The sequence below is a fragment of the Eucalyptus grandis genome, chromosome 10, assembly GCF_016545825.1.
Source record: "Eucalyptus grandis isolate ANBG69807.140 chromosome 10, ASM1654582v1, whole genome shotgun sequence".
Taxonomy (NCBI): domain Eukaryota; kingdom Viridiplantae; phylum Streptophyta; class Magnoliopsida; order Myrtales; family Myrtaceae; genus Eucalyptus; species Eucalyptus grandis.
Window position 1 is genome coordinate 5,698,919 of NC_052621.1, and position 19,959 is coordinate 5,718,877.

A 19,959-nucleotide genomic window follows, 5' to 3' on the forward strand; every position below is an offset into this window, starting at 1 on the left:
GTTCCAAATCAATTTCTTTTAATTTTTAAATAATTTTTTTTCTTTTCTTTTTCTCCTATTCTTCTTCTTCTTCTTCTTGTGGCTGATCACCGGACTAGCGACTGGCCAAACGAGAGTTGGCAACCATCGCCATCGGCCCTTGTTGGTCGAGCCTTGCTAGTGGCCAGGCCGACCTCCCCGGGACTATAGGTGAGGCAGCACCGACGAGGCTCACCTCACCGGTGGCTGGGCTTGCCTCTAGCAAGCTTGCCGAACCGGTTGCCGGTGGATGGCGGACGGCGGCAGATGGTGGCAAACAACAACCACGGGATAGCGATCGATGAAGAAGAAGAAGAAGAAGAAGAAAAGTTGGTATTGATTCTTAAATTTGTTCCTAGAACAAAAATCAACTTTTTTTCTTAATTTCGTTTCAAATCTACTTTCGAAAACAAAAAAATAGAAATCTGTTTCCGAGAACAAAAAAATCAAAATCAAACACTATTTGGATGGTTACCAAATAATGCCATAATGGTTGATGTGGTAAGGCATTTTTCACTTGCATCTACTTATAAATTAACAAACCACTGCACTGAGTGGCGCTGCTAGCTTCAGGCTTTCTCCCCCTCACGAAGGGGAGAAGTTCGAATCCCCAAAGACGTCGCAAGTGAACTTACCCGCTTCACGGAGATGGTGGGTTCCTCCGTGAGCCCTAGGGTTTACTCGCCGGTTGTTGGCTTACGAGTTTCCCGGGTCATAAAAAAAAAAAAAAAAAATTTAACACGTGTCTAACCCACCCCGCGGTAGACGCGCTGGTTTGCACCCTACCCCCTCATCCGGGAGGGGAGGGGTTCAAAACTCTGTGCCCCCATTGCACAACTTAAGTGGAGTGCCGTGGGAGATAGGCCCCCGCTAGTGCTCCCCCTAGTTTGCTCCGCCGGCTGCCGATTGAACGGTGGTTTCAGATCTGGACCAGCAACGTTGTCTACTCCAGCCTCCCAGATCTGGAACAGCAGCGCCGCCCTCAACGGCGTTGTCCTCTAGAGCTCCATATCTTAGAGTTCATGGCCAAACATATGTTCAGGCATCGCCTTGCTGATCCATGGCCATCATCGGAATTAATCATTTATGACTAAACACGTTCAGGCGTTGACGGGCATTGCTCTTCCACAGCCGTCGGGATCTTGAGCTCGATGTCAAGGCTCACGGCCATGGACAAAAGGTGGAAAAAGAGTTGCTAGGCAGGAGAATCTGCTTGTAGATGAAAAAGGCAGAGAGATTTCTGCCCCCGTTCTTAAAGTTGTGGGGATGATGGTTGATGAAGATATCAGCGTGCTCGAAGATCAGGGAGATCGTGAGTGCCGAGAAAGAGCTCCATCGCCGTGGAGGAGGAAGAGAGAAGAATTCGGGCAAATTTTCGAAAAGAAAAAAACAATATTCAATTCCGGGTCAATGAATGTGGCATTTTTAATTGCTTGTCGACGTGGTGCTACGGAATCGCTGAATACTTTCTACCTCTGCTCTTTCATCAGGCAATGATCCGTATACCATCGTTCCCAAATAACCTTTTAATGCCTTTTTCTTACCAAGCCAATGAAGTACATCAAATGCACATACATGGTATGGTTGCTTTGCTGATTTCAGGAAAAGAGTGAACATGCTCCATGCTTAAACATTGGTCCGAGTTATGAAGTCTGACCGGAAAAACAAAGACAGTCCATCGCAAAACTTGAGCTCTCGTGGTTAGCAGCAAGTAGATATGACAAACAATTCATTCGGCCCTCTCCCGATACATCGCAAAGAATTTACATTGTCCGAATGGGACAAAAATCTAGGCGACTACTATCAACTTACAGACGCTATAACCATACTTCTGAACGAACAAAAGGGTTAAACAGAGGGAAACAAAAAGGCAAATGAATCTGAGGAAGGAAATTCTTCTTTTACCTCTCGTAGTAAAGAGAGGAGGAAAAATTGCAACTTCTACAGGCCGAGGTGGCAGATTTTTGTCAGATCTTCCCCAAGTCGAAGGTTTCTGTATGTCGTCTCCCCACAGCCGCTCTCAATCATGTCCTAAAAGCGCTACTTGGAAACACCCCTGTATTCAAGGGGATGAAGACAGATATATGTACAAATGATGTATGCGCACCCCCATGCCTCGTAGTACTCTGTGCGGTGCACATGGCTGGAGGAGCTTGGAGCTGGTTCTCTTCACGTCTTGGTAATTTGGAGGAAATCTGGCTACCTAGACCTGGTGTAAGTGTACGAAAATAGTATCTATCATATCCAAGCAACAGAACCCCGATCTTTGGTTACTTGCGGTTGTGGACGCCCTCTAGTTGGTGTGGGAGGTCTGTTAGCATTAAGCTCCTGATTGTATTGACAACAGGAAGACGTGTAAAAAACAAAACGGAATTGCTAAAGAGGAGTTTTTCAAGATATGTTAACAAAAACAAGCAAATAGAACCTGCATCCACGTATCTTCGGCCTGGCATTCAGCTGACGCTTCTGGGAATGAGCTCGCTGGTGGCAGAGGATGAATAAGCTTAGGGACCACGACTAGATCTCTGCCCAGTACAAGGATGGCCCCAGCATTATTTGCGGTACCTGTACAAATAGGTCAAGAAAATTCAGAAACACTAAACTATTTGCCTAGCCCCACAACCAGCTTTGACTACGGAGATCTTGCGGGCAGAACGTACCGCAGTAATTTGTTGCTGAGAATAATGTAATTAGGTGACCTTGGGCAAAACGCTCAAAGCCATCCATCACGCATTCATGAGCACGTACAATCAACTCGAGATCATTGTTGTTGCAAAACTCCATCACGCGATCCGGCTGCAAGAAAATTCTTCAGTTGTGCCCCATCTTATTCAATTTGTAATTGGACCAACAGCATGATCATAAGATTAAAAAAGGGGAGACACAATTGAATTCTTCCAAAATGGCGAGAGATGGACGACTGTATATGATCCAACTAATAAAACATCATCCACCAAGCAGTCCTCATTGCTGACCACCATATTTTTAGATATATCTTCAGAGTGGGGGTAAAAAGAGAGGCCGACTCCAAATTAATAAATATATGATATGATAACTTGATTAAAAAAAAGTCCAGTTCCTCCCCAGAGCAAATAAAGCAGGAATTTTAACCTCAAAATTGAGATTTGGCCCCAAGATTTAAAATAGATAAATATATAAAACCTCAAAATTGTGCTCTGCACGTTATCAAGAAATAGAAACATTACACCACAGGCAGCAACTTGCAATATCAAAACTAGAAAATCTAGATCGAAAGCTACATGCAGATACAGAAGCAGATTCGAGGTTCATTAAAAGTTTAAATACAAGGTATTAGTGAAACAAAACAACCTAAAGGCTCGATAGCCTAGACTTCACAGTTTTAAAAAAAGCAAACTAGAACCACTCTTCCCAAAGATTTTGTTGAATTGTGTGCAAAACCACCATCCCTTCTTGGTATGTCTTGATTTGAGTCATGATGACTTACTTCATTTAGACACCTTCCTTCGCTAGAATTACAATCCATATAACATTTTTTATAAGGTGAATTGTAAAGCCATCCTCATTCAGTTCACAAAAGAATGAATGGCTCCTTAGGAAATTGCTGAACACCAAAGCAAAAGTTACTCTTCTATAGATAAAACTAAAATGCACTTTCTTTTGGGAGGAAGGTTTCACTGAGGGATGGTTGATTGGATTCCAAGAGACGTTTGTGCAATATGTAAATAGGAACATATCATGCACACCGTCACTTGTCCCATAAACTAGCACATCCAAATTATAGCTGGATAACAGCCACGTTACTCACAGAGCAGTCGATAAGGCCTTCCTTGAGTAATTAATAGCCACAGAAATTTAGCAAAGTTAACCAATTATGCACTTGCTTATCAAGACTGGAAACTGTCAAAATAATATTTTTACTACCAAATAATTACCGATTATTAAATTCCAAAAAAAAAGATTGTACAAGACTCATTTACACATTTGAGTCCTCAAAGTACCATATGAGATAGAATTATGCAAAACAACTTGATTGTACAACTCCAGATTTTTATAGTGTTTTTAATGTCCTCTTCTAATAGTCTCCTTAAGTCATTGAGCCCCAATGATTATAACAAAATTGCAGAAAAGCAAAAACGACTCACCCCAAAAGTGACCAACCCTGGACCTCTGGCATTTGGCCTAAGTCCTTCAACACCATCATTTTCCGTGGGATCAGACCTAGGGTATGATTCAAATATGTTTAACCCAGTGTCAACAAAAATCTCTGCTAAATCAACACTAAAAGAGATAGATCAACACTAACCATAACAGATCCATGAGAAGGATTGAGCCCGCTTCCATGGTAATTGGCCGGGGAATATTCTCAATTTGCTCAACATAATTTATGGAACGGCCAATACCACCATGCATACAAAGGATTTTATTTTCAATAAGGGCTGCCAGAGGGAGCCAGTTAAATAAGCGATTTATCCGATGCCATGCCCAGATTCCGTCTCTTTCACCCTATTTGACCAAACACATTACGTAACTAGAAGTGCATTGACATTTATATAATTTCTATACGTAAAATCTAGTTACCAGGCGCTCAATGCACTCAATCCTGAAGCCAAAGAGGGCATTGATATCTGCAGCTTCATGATTGCCACGAATTAGATGTATATTGTCCGGATATTCAACCTGCAAGACTAATGTAATTTAGCTAATTCTAAACATCAGTCTCCAGCAGATAATCTTGAGTGACTAGACAATAGATATCTTGAAATAGCTCATTCGATAGAAGTACCTTCAACGCAAGCAGAAGACCAATTGTCTCCAGACTGTGTTGGCCACGATCAACATAGTCTCCCAAGAAGAGATAATCAATGTATCTGGCATAAATTCTAGTAAATTAGCTAGCAGATAGCACAAAGATGAGCTATAAGGTCCTATATCGTATGGTAGACACAAATAGATTCCTAGCAGAGAATAAGAAGCTAACACGCGAATTTTAGCAAATAAATCAGAAAGGGGTAAATGAGTAATCTCCAATATTTGTGCTAGGAAAGTGAGGAATTTCAGCACATACGAACAAAGGAGAAGATTTTTTCTCGAGTCACAAGAGAAGATAGTTTTCTTGCAAGCAGAAAAGGACTAGTTACAGAAGGCTGGTGACTTCTCATCTTTATGACCTCCACAGCATATTGGCTGCAACATGGATACACATAGCAAGTTCAAGAGGAAAAAAGTTTATCAATTTCCCTTGTGCTGTTCTGTAACCTTCAGCAGCCATGTACTTTCTCCAATAGTATTATAGAGACTGCCAAAACAGCCAACAGACAGAAACTTTGACCAAAAACATCAAAATGGATCAGAACTCTCGATCCGGTTCCCTATTCAATTAGCTGAACCAACCAGTTTGGTCTGATCCAAACCTTGGTTACATACCCAGAGCACGACAGACCCCATAATGAAAATGTGATGGGAGCCTCTAAACTTTGTGTAAGGAACACAATCAGTGCTAAACCTTTTTCTTGTGCAATACAGTCTTAAACTTTTGAAATGTGGCAATATGGTCTTTCCACTCATCCCCTTCTTGATATTTTCCTATGTGGATACCTTGTAAAAATTAGGTGGTAATGGTCGGCAGGTAGGACAGATCAGGGATGGAATGAACCAGACTACATGGCATCTTTTCAAAATGGTATAGAACTATATTGCAATAATTTAAAAAGGTTTTAGACTACAACATATTTTGTTAAAAAAGTTTGGGACTTCCTGCATTATTATATGAACACGGACTGAAAGACATGGAGGGAAACATGGTAGAAAACATAGATAATTCTAACGAGATTGAAAATTAACATTTCCTCGCATTCTGTGACAAGACTGAACTTAGATGCATAAATTGCAGAGGTTGATCTAAAACATCGTTCTGCATGTGATAGACTGCACTTTCACAAATATAGATTGTATATCGAACAACATGGTCCAAATGCAGATAGTAATTGCATATTTATTAATTGTGCAACACTTACGCAATGTCCCCAGCTGCAGAAGGGGAACCATATTCATCAAATAGGCGCATGAGATCTCCAAATTGTCCATGAAGATCACCAAATATCTTCACTGGAGCCTTCAGCTGTAAGACACTGGGTTCAGCAGAAAATATCCTCTCAGCGCAGTCACAAAGATCTTCTATTTCATTGCAATCTAAGAAAAATTGCCGGCAAACGGGAGGCTTCCATCCACGTGGCTTCAAAAGATGTGCAATGACCTGAAATCAGAAAGAGTCACAGAATGATACTGCCAACAAAAAATACAGGAAAACAATGGCTTTATGATAATCGTATCAACTTTAGATGTTTAAATACCATCGAGCAAATTGGGGACATCCCCATAGACTTCCCAGATCACGGAAAAGAGGAAATAAATTGACCTTAAAAGAGAATATATGCATGGAGTGAAACAAAATCTGATGGCATATTTTCATTAACCAAGAAAAAAATGGGGGGTAGTGAGATTCCATAGCCAATCCTTTTGAGTACTAGTTCCCCAGACATCTAATTGGCAACTTACATAATTGACCGTTAAAAAGCACTACCAATTGGCTAGACATAAAAAAGGTCCATTTACTGATAAACCTCCTTAATATTATTAACAAATAAGTATAGATTCTTAGAAATGTTGTAAAGTTTATTAAACTTCGCCCATGGATGTTAATTACCCAGATTAGTCTTAGCAGAGCCATGATATATGTTGGTACTGTAGCAACTAACCAAAATCTGCAATAAACTATTCTTGTACCATGCAACTGTATCTATCTGTGTGACAAAAGAAAAATGATGCTAGCACCGAGTACCAAGCACTTCTTCCATACCTTTTTAGGCACATTTTTAGAGGACATCTGAACATCAAATAATTTCCTTGCTGCATTTGTGTTCACTGAAATCTGCCTGCCATCTTTTTCAAACTGATCTATTGGATATCCTTTCACAGTGCTACCAAGAGCTTTAGCCTCTGCAGGTAAAACAACCTGTAAAGCATGGAAGAGAGACATTGGATATCGTCAGGCACCAAGATTTTACTCCATGTTTTCAAGAAGGATAATGTATGATTCAGTATCCGTATGCTGGCAATACTAACTCATTGATGCAGCTGACCTCCAGCTGCAGCTATACTATTTAACCTAGCAGAATTAGGCAGCATGATCAATGGATATACCTGCTTTTCGATTGAGGTAGCCTCTACCCCATGATCCCTACTCGGCAATTCAACATTTCCATTAGCTTGCCGTGCTTTAGCAGCAGCTAAAGCTGCAGTGATAGCCTCAGCTTCTGCTGCTGATGCTTCAACCAAATACTCGACTCCCTTGTTCAACCTCCTAGAAAGTGTATCATGAATGTTTCAAAATGAGTGGTAGCCAAAAGATAATATTGATTGATTCATAATCAAGATTGAAATAAACAAATAAAAAATGCACTAGTTTTAGTTTACCAGGAGCCCGATAACATGGCATGGTCAGTCTTCCTGTCAGTGTACATATCATCATTTTCAGTTGCAGCTGCAGCTTGTGAAACAGCTGTTGCTGTATCTGCAGCAGCTAGGTCTTCAGCAACAAGCAGGTCATCAAGTAAAACCCCTGTCACACCAACAACACACATCACTAAAACCCCTGCTACTACTATGATAAGTTCACTTGACGTTCTATGAACCAAAACTCACAATTCTGACAATGCAAAGCACAATGTTAACCTGTAAATGCAAAAAGACGTGATTTTTAGCATCCTACTCTTGTATTTATTTAATGGGCATTAAAAAGCTATAACTAACATTTGTCAGATTGGAAGTGACAACCATAAGATAATTACCATAAAAAGGTCAAAACTTAGTTCATAATATGACAAGTGCTGCGGCACAATGGTTTAGAGAAAAAATGATAATACAGTAGCATGACCTACCACCGCGTAAACCACCGTATACATATATCAGGTCACCAACAGCAGCAGCCGCATGCCTGCAACGCCTCATCAGATGAACTGCAGCATCCCCCCCAGGTGCATCAACTGCATATCTGCCTGTTCTAGGGCTGGTAACAACAGACATTGTATCACACCAAACACCTGCTGCAGTATCCAACACTGAAAATAGGAGATACATGACAATAAGAATTTTAGTGGAATACAGCCTCGCTTGGATGCTTGCAGTTTCCCTCTCACTAAAAGTGAAGTCTACAGGGCTAATTGCAAAAGTCGAAAGGATGTGAAGCAAAGTTGCAACCCACATTATAGTGGTCTCCATTTTTTCTTTTTCCTCTTTCTTTTTTTGCAATTTCCCCAACTTCCCCTTCTTAATGATAAGAACTTTAAAATTGGGAAGGTAGTTTCACATGACTCAACTTAGAATATAGCTCCCATTTGTCTATAGTCAATAAGCATTCAGGGAAGCTCTTGCAATTGCGAGAGAGAGAGAGAGTTTCAGGAGCCCAGGCTTCACTAGTTGAGAGGTTTCAGTCAACAGTTATAAAATTGGAAAGTCAAAGTAAACGGACAACAATGAGAGGAAACCACAATAGTCGTGTGTTTTGTAGTTTTGTAGAACCTCATTTTCATTCAATGAATAACCAAGAGTGAGTGAGGATGAGACACCATTGAGAGTAAGGATAAAGAGTAGAGAGCATATCTTTTGCTGTACTTCTAATAGCATAACAGAAAGGCAACACAATAATTCTGTATGTTAGATAATGGATATACCCATTTGATCACTCAAAGGGTGTAGGTCTAATTTCCCAAAAATTGACATTTGAAATGTCATTAAGACTCATAGCACACGACCTGAACTAGTGAACCAAGTAAATCGATAGCCTCTGGCAGCAAACTAGAAGATAACAAGTATAATCATTCTATATCACGCTTGTTGACAGCTATGAGTGTATTTTGAATGTCAAAGTCATGATATAGTGACTTAAATGAAGTACCTGCAATGCTTGATGAGTCTTCAACCATGCGTCCGCCACCAAGTGATCCACCAGACACATGAAGCCGTGCATTAACAAAGGCCTGAGATAGAAGGATAAATGAGAGATCTTACTCAAAAAGACAAACAGCATTTTAATGCAGGATAATAAAGTAAGGTCAGGACATAACCCACCGCTGCATGTTGATATCTTGGAGATGGTGAAACACCAGGAGCAATTGCCCATTCCCATCGTCCATCTCTATGCTTGGCAAGCCCATAGGCACTTGCTAATGGCTAGAAAAAATTGAGGAATATCAGTAAAAGCAAAAATTAACCACTTTTAGAATGATTCACAGAAATATAGCACTTAAGAATCATTAAAAAGAATCCATTTGGGAAGGTTTCTTAAATTAAATTCACATCAACAGTGATCAATATCCACATAAGTCGATCTTGGAATTTACTTGGAGAGAGCATTATCAGGATGTCCCAAATTGCACACATTTACACAACATGCACACCTCTATGACAATGAATGCAGCTCCTTGATTTGCCATTTAAAGTTGTATAACTTAAGAGAAAAGTATGGGGATGGAATACCCATCAGAACTCCAACAGTATTAGTATTAATAGATGTAAATCCCCTCCCATCATCTCCAAAGATTTCATTCTGCATAGTTTCTTATATGAATTTTGTCCACTAATAGAATGAAGAAGCGTCATTGTCCCCACAAAGACCATAAGCACAAGAGATGATGACAATTTATGCAGAGAGAGGCATCACAATAAAGGAGAGGATTGCATGAAGCAGTTTTTCGAAAGTTATGTTAAGAAACATGCAAAAGCTAGAAATTGAGCAAGGAATTGAACTCACAACACCACTGGCATCCCGCCCTCCACAAAGTAGAAGGAGACCATCAGAGCGTGCACTTGCTGTTGCGTACCTTTGGGACAATAAAACTAAAATAAGCATAAAACTTTCACCAATTTTCCTGAATTATCAGACAATGTAATATAACATGTCATAGACATAGAGAATGCAACAAAAAATAGTCCACATCCAAATGAAAATTGTCACAGAACTTGATGCAAACAATCATTTGTCACAGTGATGGAAAGAAAGATGGGCTCCACTCCAAATCATAAAGTCCAGGCCATGTGGTACCATATATGAAAGATACGGGTTAAATCTTTGTGGTAGAAACAAGGAGAAGAAGACCATGCAGAGTAAGTAGAAAAGGATTGCACAAGAAGCAATCTTCCCATTAATAGTCATGCACATGAAAGCTCATGAGCTTGATTCTATTCATCATACTTAATGTTGAAGTCAGAATCGCAGTTTATTGTTCATTTTCCTCCACAAGATGACTGAAAGTTGAACATCTCTTGTTAATCTATCTTCTTTCTCCTTTTGTTTTCTAAGCATTGACCAAGTGGTTTCTGAGGAGGATGGGACCAGATGTTAATGAGAGAGAGGGTGCATTCGGACCTCCCCCCCGCCCTTGGATATCCTAATATGGCAGCAGAGGAGATCCTTGTCAGACACCACTTGGACAAGGCATCTTTTAGGCTTCACTTAAGAGATCTCCAGCTCAGCTACTTAAATTATGAGCATGGGAGAAATTTTAAAGAAGAGAAAGTAAAGAACCCCCTGAACTCAAACTTAGAGCCAGACTTAAGCTTTGGATTGTGTCATGAAACACTCAGGAGCTTGCAGGATTCCAAGATTCTTCTTTTTCCTGCAACTTGAGGGTTCACAACTTCAATTTTTACAGTTAGAGAACAGAATGTGTAGGGTTGCCGTGATCTATCTTATGATCTGTCTTGCTCTTGCATTCCAGAGGTTTCCTCCTGTTGACGTTGTCCTTTTCCCCCTCTCTTGCTAGCAAGAGTGGGAGAAATCATGGCATCATTGCTCAGTAAGGAAATACTATGTAAGAACTCAAAATTTGAGAGAGCACCATATAGCTCAGTCAAAGTTCACTGACATGAGAGAGAGAGAGAGAGAGAGAGAGAGAGAGAGAGAGAGAGTACGTGCATGGAGGCGGACCCTCCCCTTCTGGCTCCAACTTACGCCATTCGTAGGGTTTGGCAGCTGTGTCCAGTGCCCATACATCAGCCAAGATTCGTTTCCCTGGAAGATGAAGCTATGATGTCTTACTTGCATAATCACATGTGACAAAACTAAGCATTCATCAAATATATAATCATTAAAATCAGAATGAGATACAGAAATCGTAGACCATCAAGCTTACCATCAGTTCCACCAATTGCCATGAGATACCGTTGGCCCACCAGAGCCATTACATGACCATAACGAGGACCAGGACCGGGGCCTTGAGTAGCAACTCTTACAAGAAAAAGAAGCCCGTTCAGACAACAACACAGTTCATGTCATTAACATTATGCCGCAAGTCCTCAATTCTTACCTTTGCCATCGGGGACGATGACTAGTGAGGTCAAGAACATGGAGATCCTCAGCTGACAGGCCATCTGGACCAATGCCTCCCTGTTAAATCAAAGATGTAGCATTATACTGGATGAAAAACAATGTGGAAATAACCAATAGGAGCAGAGCATGTAGTTACAACTCTAGTCAGTGTTGTGCACAAACCTGAATAACTACCATTGTCCCCACCGCAGTGGCAACATGAGCTGCCCTTGGTGATGGTGGTTCTCCGAGAGGAGTGATCCTGCAAAAATGGATCCATATCTTCTTCTTCAACGTAAATTCAACTCCAAACATAAATTCTACTCCAAGCAGACAGAACAATAACATCATCAGGATTATAGACTCACTTGGACCATTTATTTGTCAAGATATCGTAACAGTGAACATCAGCAGCGGCACCCGCTAGTCCTGCAAAAAAAAAACCAATACCAAAAGGATTTGGCACCATGAGGAATGTCATCCTATTAAATTGTCAAAAAAACTCCCAAATCGTTCCAAGTAGCAACTCAAATAGATACAACAGCTGTCAAATCAACATCTCAACCTCCACGAACATGTGGTGCGTAACTTAGATCCATGGCCAAACACCTAAAGAATAATACAGTTTGCGCTCACATTTCCATAATAAAATTTAACGCTACTCTCAAGAATAGAAAGTCCAATTAGTTGACCGGGAAGGGAAGCAAAAACATGTGCAATTACTCAACAATAGCCAACTCCTAGAAAAATTCTCATTCACGAGCCCAAAGATATCCATTTCCTTTTTTGACCCACCAAAATTTTCCACTTTACATGGTACTAGAATGTCATTCAATTTACTAACGTCAAGCAATTCTGTAACTCCTTATATCTGGTGTACTAGTTCATCAATTAACAGAACAAGCCAGCTGCTCCTCCATTGCAGCAGTAGTCACGAGTAGTAAAGATATTGCTAGGCATTTTGACTAATTATCTCCCACAAATCCCATCCGAGTCGGTTCACATGGTAAAACATCAATTAGACACCAGATACAAACTCATGCATGCCCATCGTGGCATACGTCATGAACTAAAGAAATTAACATAGTAGCCAATAGTTAAATCATGTAAGGAAGATCACGTACTGATTCCAGCACCTCCACCTCCAGGGGATGACGGAGGCCCCGAAGCTGCAGGATTACCCTCGAGCGAGGTGGCGCCCCCGAACATTATCAGCCTCGGCCCCATGTAACCCGGCGAGCCCTCGTCTCCAACATCGGCGACCGCTGTCAACGTGTGCCCGCACCTTTGCCCTGGCCCGTCTTCCTCCTCCTCTATTATCGCATCCACCACCGCATACCTCGGGGCGTGCCTCGGCCCCACCGGCTGCGGCAGCGGCAGCTGGTGAAGCCGCGGGGTCCCGGGAGCCGACCCGCCTCCGCCACGCCACTGCTCCTCCGCCCGCTCTCCACCGGCCGCCGCCGCCACCGCCGCCGGAGGCGGCCAATCGCAGCTGAGATTCTCGGCCGGGGGATCCCGATCGGCCTCGGGTGGCATCGCGGAGTCGCCTTGCATCGGTCAATCCCAATCAATTAGCAAATGACGAAGAACCCTAGAAATCCGCATTCCCGATCGACATTCCGATCGGCTCGGAAGGAGCCGGGCCCCGCTCGAGACGTCCGTCGAAAGGAACCGCGCTGCGCGCCGGAACGGGATCAGAATCCGCGACGGCACGGTGGAGAATCCGCCAGGGGAAGTCCGTTGCGGCGATGGGTTCTCGTCAAAATCGTTCCTTTTTGTTTCTATTCTCTCTCTCTCTGTCTCTCTCCCTCTTTCTCTCTCTCTAGCCGGCCGAGGGGAGAAATACGAAGACAGCAATGGGGAGGGGACGGCAAGGAAGAGCAAACGAACGAAGAAACCAACAAGAACGCGTCTCTCTCTCTCTTCGGTGTCGCTCGGAGCGATTAAGAAAAAGGTGGGGGGGTTACTTCGGGGGCCGTACTATCGTGGCTGTGCATGCAGAGAAAAGGTGCGTCATAATGCTCTCTCCTCCTCCTCCTCCTCCTCCATTAAAAGCAGAGTCACTTTCGGTCCCTCGCATTCTCTCCCCCTCCCCTCTCCTTTAATTTCCCTTGGATTATATTTTAATGATAATGATAATGATAATGATGATGACAAGTGAGAAGAAATAGCTTCCGTTTATAAACAGTTTCACCGCCGCAAGATTGATGGATCTCCTGTCGAGTTACCGTTAGTTTGTTCGACGACTCCGAGGAGCCAGCCCGTTTGAGTTGTGACGGCGGGAACGTGCGGCTAAATTGAGTTTTCTGGGTCCAACTGTAACGTTAACGAATCTTAACGGTGTTTGGTTCCTTCTCAGGAAGAGGGGAAGCATTGATGCGTTCCGTTTCTCGAGTCGTGTTTTGCTCTTTCACCCTTTTCATGCAGTTGCCATGAAGAGTTCGCCATCGGACTCGTGAGCAACTCAAACTCGAGCTCGGCCCGATAACAGCCAAGGCGATTTTCCTCACCTGTAGCACCCCCTACGCGGCAGTAACGCCATAGAAAAGCTAGCCAACAGAAAATGAGATTTGAAAACTCGGGATGCAGAAGTTCATTGGTGAGATGCATCCGGCCTGGTATAAAAGGTCGGATTCAGCTTATACCAAGTAGGATGGATGGAAAAAGTTCTAATCGTGTGCCGTTTCTACGAAACTGAAAGCTATGCTGTGTAAAAGAAATTCACCAAACCAGAGGTACAAGCTACAAAATACAAGATGACGAGTTACATTATAAGGACTCCCGTGTTTGGATGACGCCTTGTCTGCATTCCTCCAAACAAACAGATAGCCGACCCTGCCTCACGACATAAGACTAGAGCAGCTGATGAAATCCTGCTCTCTCTTATCACCATAACCTCCACCTTATAACCTGGCAGCTGATGAAAACAGCGCATGCCAATGTAATATGCAGGCCTGCCCAATGATGCAGGGATAAATAGCAGCATACCACCCTTAATGACGTGGAGTTGATCTGGATTTCTGACAAGGCGTCTATCCAGCCACTACAGGTCCTCCACTCGGTGGCTTCTGATATACTCTTATGACTGGCATTCCATCTCCATCGTCATTCCCGACTCTCCAAGAACGGTCTTTCTTCCTTTGGGGCTTTTTATGGTTCTTGTGAGACGCATTTGACTTTTTCACGGTTACCTTCTTGGAAGATAGCCCATTAGCCACATCGAACGAACTCAAATCATCAAGTACATGATCAAATACAGGGCCAATTTCACTTTCATCCTCATTATCTGGAGGATTTTCAATGTCGGATGATTCTGATTCAGCCACTTCACTCAAACTGGGTTCTGCAGCATCTCCGTCATAGCACTCTTCGTCGCCCATGCCAGGGGGCATTTCATAGTGAGGTAGCTTTCCATCAATGTAATCTTTCAAGATTTGCCGTGCAGCTCGGGTTTCATCAGGCAAACCACTAGAGGCAACATACCCTCGTGAGGCGCAGTAAGCCCTCAACAATTCTGAAGCCAGGGGAGGCCGGTCCTGCGGTTCATACGGCTTAGGTTTTGGCAGACTTATTTTATATACATTCTCAATGACACTTCTTGGGACTCGATTGGCCACTACTTGCACTGCCTCCCTATGTTCGGTCATCCGATCAATGGGCAAGACCCCACAGGCAATCATCCCGTGCCTTGAGCTAGAAAAAGACGGGAATACTAATCCAGGGCAATCACATAGAGTGAGCTCATCAGATATAATCAAAGTTTGGAAATGCTTGGTCTTCCCAGGAGTAGAGGTGACTCCTGTCCGCTTCTGACCAACCAAAGCATTAATTGTTGAACTCTTCCCCACATTTGGATATCCAACGAAACCAACAACAACAGGTTTAGAAAGGTTGTCTCCACCAGCAGAGTGACCATCCGAGGGACCTGTACTGCTAGACCCTGATTCCCTTCGCAACTTGGCAATCTCTTCAGCCTCAAACTGTAAACGCACCAAAAGCTCTTCCCTACCATATATTTTTGTACTAGGGTCATCCGTCTCTTCTTGATTATTATTTTGTGTTTTCCAGGGAGCAGCTAGCTTTTTCCCTTCCAGTGCTGCAGAAGCAGCTTTGGCAGACCAGAATACAAACAAAATCTCATGGAGGTGGAAAAACTTCGCCCACTTCTCCCTGCATAAACAGACAGGCCAACGAAAACTTTAAAGAAGCTGAACACAGGAGATATTTTCCAGCTCCATCAAATAGGGGACAAAGTGCGAACCTCACAGAAACTGGCAATAGATCTGCCTTGTTGACAAGAAGCAATGTCCTTTTGTACTTGTCAGTTTCTTGAGCATAGGCCTAAATAAGAGCAGAATCCATGTTATGCTAAGCAGTAGCACTGATTGCTCCACCATTTCACGAGAACGCATAGTATTCCAGCATGCTCTCTCAACACAAAGAAGTAATCATTTGCAACCAGCAGCGACACATAAGTATAGTCCATCGACCATACACCACACAAATATGAAGCATTCCCTCTTTAACTAAAAGAAGCATCTTCTAATAAGCAATTCAATAATTTAATTAAAAAACCTTTTATAACTTGCTAAAATAATCATAAGCACAAGAGACCTGGGAATAAAAGCAACAGATAGCTCTGAGTATAAGAGTGAAAGCAACACATACCTCAAGATCGGCACATCGATAGAACAATGGATCTCGAGCATCTACAACCATTACAAGCTGAAAGGAAAATCAATATCAGCATCGTTCACAGGTATCAGTACTACAGTGGCAACTCATGATGAACCTTCTGCCTAAATGAACAGAAAGGAAGGGAAAGAGATACAGTAGAGGAAAAGCACACTCCACAAAATAATGAAACATGTAGTCTTGATCCAAATATAATGGTCACCAGAAAACAACTGGATAGAGAACATAGAGACTTGAAATAAGATTATTATTGCCTCCAGTTCAACAGCACTTGCTCCACCAAACAAAATGCTAAACCATGTACTAATGCAGTCATGCAGGCTAAAAAATATTCTGGAAAATGTGGAGGTAAGCCACCATTTTTTTATCAAACTGATATTATGTGTTAATTTAAAATATTCTCATCTCGGAAAAAAGAAAAACCTCATATGAGCAAAAACCTACTTGGACGGTAGATCTTCTGGTAGAGTGGCATGATCATTAAATAAATAGGAAAGAAGACAAGATTTGAATCAATCTCTGTCATTTCTTATGTTCACAAGCGACAATTATCTAGACTCCATTCTTACATGGGGATAGGTTAAGAAAAAGAGCTAGAGATAATTCCTTGAACTTCATTACATTGGTATCATAATCATACAAAGTGTACATGCTTCCAAGTTCTAGTCAGAGCATGCCACAGATGAAGCCATATAGTCCTCATCAAGCACCTACAACTCTAACTAAAAGAGTCCAACGATCCTTTCACCTTCTAATTAAAAAAAAAGGTGAAAATGCTGGTTTCACATTATCAAAAGACAAGCTCACCAAATCACTGCGTTCAACTACGCGCCAAAGTTGTCTCCAGATATCAAGGTTCTTCTCAAATGGAGTAAGAACAAGCTTTTCATTCTCCTCAAGCCTGAAACAGATTCAGTTATGAGAAACATCAGGATCGAATCCAAGAAAACGAATATGCATGCATAAATGAGTTGGATGAAAACAATCCCAGCTCCAAATCCAGACGATAATCATCATAACTATCCCTTTCCTTGCACAGTGGACTTAAGCAGGAAATATTTGTCATACCAGGATATATGCAAAAGTTAAGTAACTTCGAAAGCAACCCAAAGACTTGGTACACTGAATCTCAGACATGGTTGGTTTAATACTATCAACTCCGCAAATATCAAAAACAAATACTTGCAGAAAACCTATGACCAGAGTCTGCTAAAGATTTGTCTGACAACAGTGACCAACACTAAGCCTTCTCTCACAACAGGATGCTTAAAACTTAACCAAAGTTACAACACAACTTGGGAAAGAAAATAATCACACCCCATTCTACCAATATGTCCTAAAAGAAATTCGAGATTTGAATTTTCAGTTCCATTGGAGGCACCGATCCAACATATATTCATCATTCACATACATAAGGTAGGAGACTAGCATATCCATTTCAAAACCAACTCATGATTTTATATCCCCTTGAACCCGAGGTCATGAGTACTCACGCTACCGTCATCCCATAGGAGGACCTCTTCTTCATTTTCTTGAAAGGCATTTAGAAAAAGTGATGATATCACTTCAACGCAAAAATTTTCTAGAACATACAAAGAAGTAATCACCCTATGCTCTGAGGGAAGCAAATAAGACAAGAAGATGAAAACTTACCTCGCAAGGCTTCTCCGCCAAACTAAGAAAGCTTGTCTTTCATTGGCATCAAGCTCTTCTACGGACATTGAAGGGCTCCATGGTGGTCTATAGGAGGGAAAGGCATTGTGTCTTAATCATCTAACACAGTCCAACTATAATATTGATGCAACAGAAAATACATACCTCCGTGGAACACTGAGGCTACCAGCATGGAGAGCTTCCTCTTTCTTCTGTTCTTCTCTCCTCTTTTCAGGACTCATACCAATGCTGCTAGAACCAGAGTCCCTATCAAACGGAACTCACAAAGCGTCAGCATCAATAGAACACGTGATTCATTAATAACTACCCATGAGCATTAGCAATTGCCTCAAAGTTATGCATATCTTGTGGCAACCGAGAGGAAGGACATGAACAAATTCGCCAGTCAGATGAGTTCTCAATCTCAAAGAGAATCAGAAGTTAACAGTAACAGTAATACCCAGAAATCAAAACGAATTCAATAGGTTGAGTGGTTTGACAATTACCCTTGACATGCAGGTACATCAAAATTTCGATGCTTCTAATCACCATACAAGGTTTTTTTTCTTAAGTAACATGTAATCGCACTTCGCAAGATATATACATAAAAACGAAAATTCTGACTATCAGATAGGGCTCAATCCTCCATACAATCAACCATCAAGAAACTACAATATATCCTCAAGACAAAAACCAACAGATAAAATAGTGTTTTGACTGTAGATTACGAATTTGATTGCTAGAACTTGCTAGGTCAGGCGACCGCAGTTTCGCTTCCCGTTCAGATTTTCGAGTCCCGCAATGCACATTCGCCCGCCCGACAGAACAGCATCGATTAGCAAAAGAACACCTTTCACAGGTGGAACCCGAGCCAAACTACACAACTCAATACAACATCCATCTCAAGCTCGATCAGAAATGATAAACGCTGACGGAAACCCCATATTCACAACAAACACCTAAACAACCTAATCCAAAACGGAAGAAAAGAAAAGAAAAAAAAAAAGCAACATGCAGCTCCAATACGATGATAAAAATCACTCATTCAAGAGCTCAAGCAAGCGGAGGAAACGAAAGCCGTGGGGCCGTACAATCTGATAGGCAGGTCGGGGCGGGAGGAGGGGTCGGCGGCGAGTTGGAGGAGCTCTTCCTCCTCGCCCTGCTCGATGACGGCGTCGATGTTGCTGACGTCGGTGACCGACTCGAGGACATTCTTGCTCCGGTAGGACCGGCCCTTCTCCTTGGACTGCTGGATCATCTGGTTGTGGTGCTTCACCAGGGCCCGACCCAGCCCCGTCTTCTCGTTCTTCCCCATCGGAGGGCAACGAGCAAAGCCCTAGCGCTTCTCCGGGGAACCGCCGGCCGGACGGGGATCGGCGACGGCGGGGGTGGAGAGCTGCCGCTTGCGGCGGTGGGCGGGGACGGAGGGAGGGAGGGAGGGAGGAAGGGGAGGGCGGCGCGGCGGGTTTGCGATTTGTAATGGAGGTGGGCAATTCGAAATCGTTGTTCTTAGGCGAATTTTATTTTTTTATTTTTTATTTTTTAGGGATATTTTTCTTTTTTAGCCCTAATTTGTCTATGTAATACTGCAAACCCTCAAAATTATGTATTAAACTCTTTAATTAAATCAATCATGTATTATACTCATATAATAGTAAACGAGAGGTAAAATCATAATTCTTAGTACGGAAAATAACATGAATAATTTCTTAATTTTAACTCAATGTATAATATAATTTATGAATTTTTAATTTGTTTTATGTGATCTTTGAACTTTAACTCGATTACAATATGATTTATGAGTTTTAAATTTGTTCAATATAACCCGGATTTTTGATAAATATTCAATTTAGTCCCTAGGTAATGTGAAAATATTCAATGTTGTCCCTAAACTTGAATATCTTCGTATAATTTAGGGAGAGAGGGAGGGAGGGCAATGTCGACGTTAACGGGTTTGCAATTTGTAATGGAGGTGGGCAAGTCAAAATCATTGTTCCTAGGAATTTATTATTTTATTTTATTTTATTTTTGCAGGATTTTGCTCTTTTTTTAGTCCTAATTTGTCTGTGTAATACTGCAACCCCTCAAAGTTTTGTATTAAATTCTTTAATTAAATAAATTATATATTATACTCGTCTAATAGTAAACCAGGGGTAAAATCATAATTCATGATAGGAAAAATGGCACGAATAGTCCATGAATTTTGACTCAATATGCAAGGTAATTTCTGAAATTTTAATTTGTTC

The 19,959-nt window shown here is 41.9% G+C and overlaps 2 protein-coding genes across 2 annotated transcripts; both read right to left on the reverse strand.

Annotated features, from left to right (window-relative positions):
- Positions 1-1,696: 1,696 nt before the first annotated feature.
- LOC104421359 (serine/threonine-protein phosphatase BSL3) lies at positions 1,697-13,377 on the reverse strand. The gene is made up of 21 exons (XM_010033268.3): positions 12,490-13,377; positions 11,734-11,794; positions 11,549-11,627; positions 11,364-11,443; positions 11,190-11,284; positions 10,969-11,068; positions 9,809-9,878; positions 9,127-9,228; positions 8,954-9,035; positions 7,938-8,117; positions 7,474-7,618; positions 7,201-7,360; positions 6,857-7,012; positions 6,015-6,253; positions 4,784-4,868; positions 4,579-4,677; positions 4,304-4,503; positions 4,143-4,218; positions 2,679-2,814; positions 2,444-2,583; positions 1,697-2,346 (listed from the first exon to the last, which is right to left on the reverse strand). Exons 1-21 carry the CDS (start codon positions 12,917-12,919, stop codon positions 2,257-2,259), a joined length of 2,805 nt encoding a protein of 934 aa, XP_010031570.2. The 5' UTR covers positions 12,920-13,377; the 3' UTR covers positions 1,697-2,256.
- Positions 13,378-13,929: 552 nt separating this feature from the next.
- Positions 13,930-19,161, reverse strand: LOC104421360 (GTPase LSG1-2). The gene is made up of 7 exons (XM_010033269.3): positions 18,805-19,161; positions 17,879-17,980; positions 17,714-17,800; positions 16,868-16,961; positions 16,034-16,090; positions 15,627-15,706; positions 13,930-15,535 (listed from the first exon to the last, which is right to left on the reverse strand). Exons 1-7 carry the CDS (start codon positions 19,026-19,028, stop codon positions 14,398-14,400), a joined length of 1,782 nt encoding a protein of 593 aa, XP_010031571.2. The 5' UTR covers positions 19,029-19,161; the 3' UTR covers positions 13,930-14,397.
- Positions 19,162-19,959: the final 798 nt, after the last annotated feature.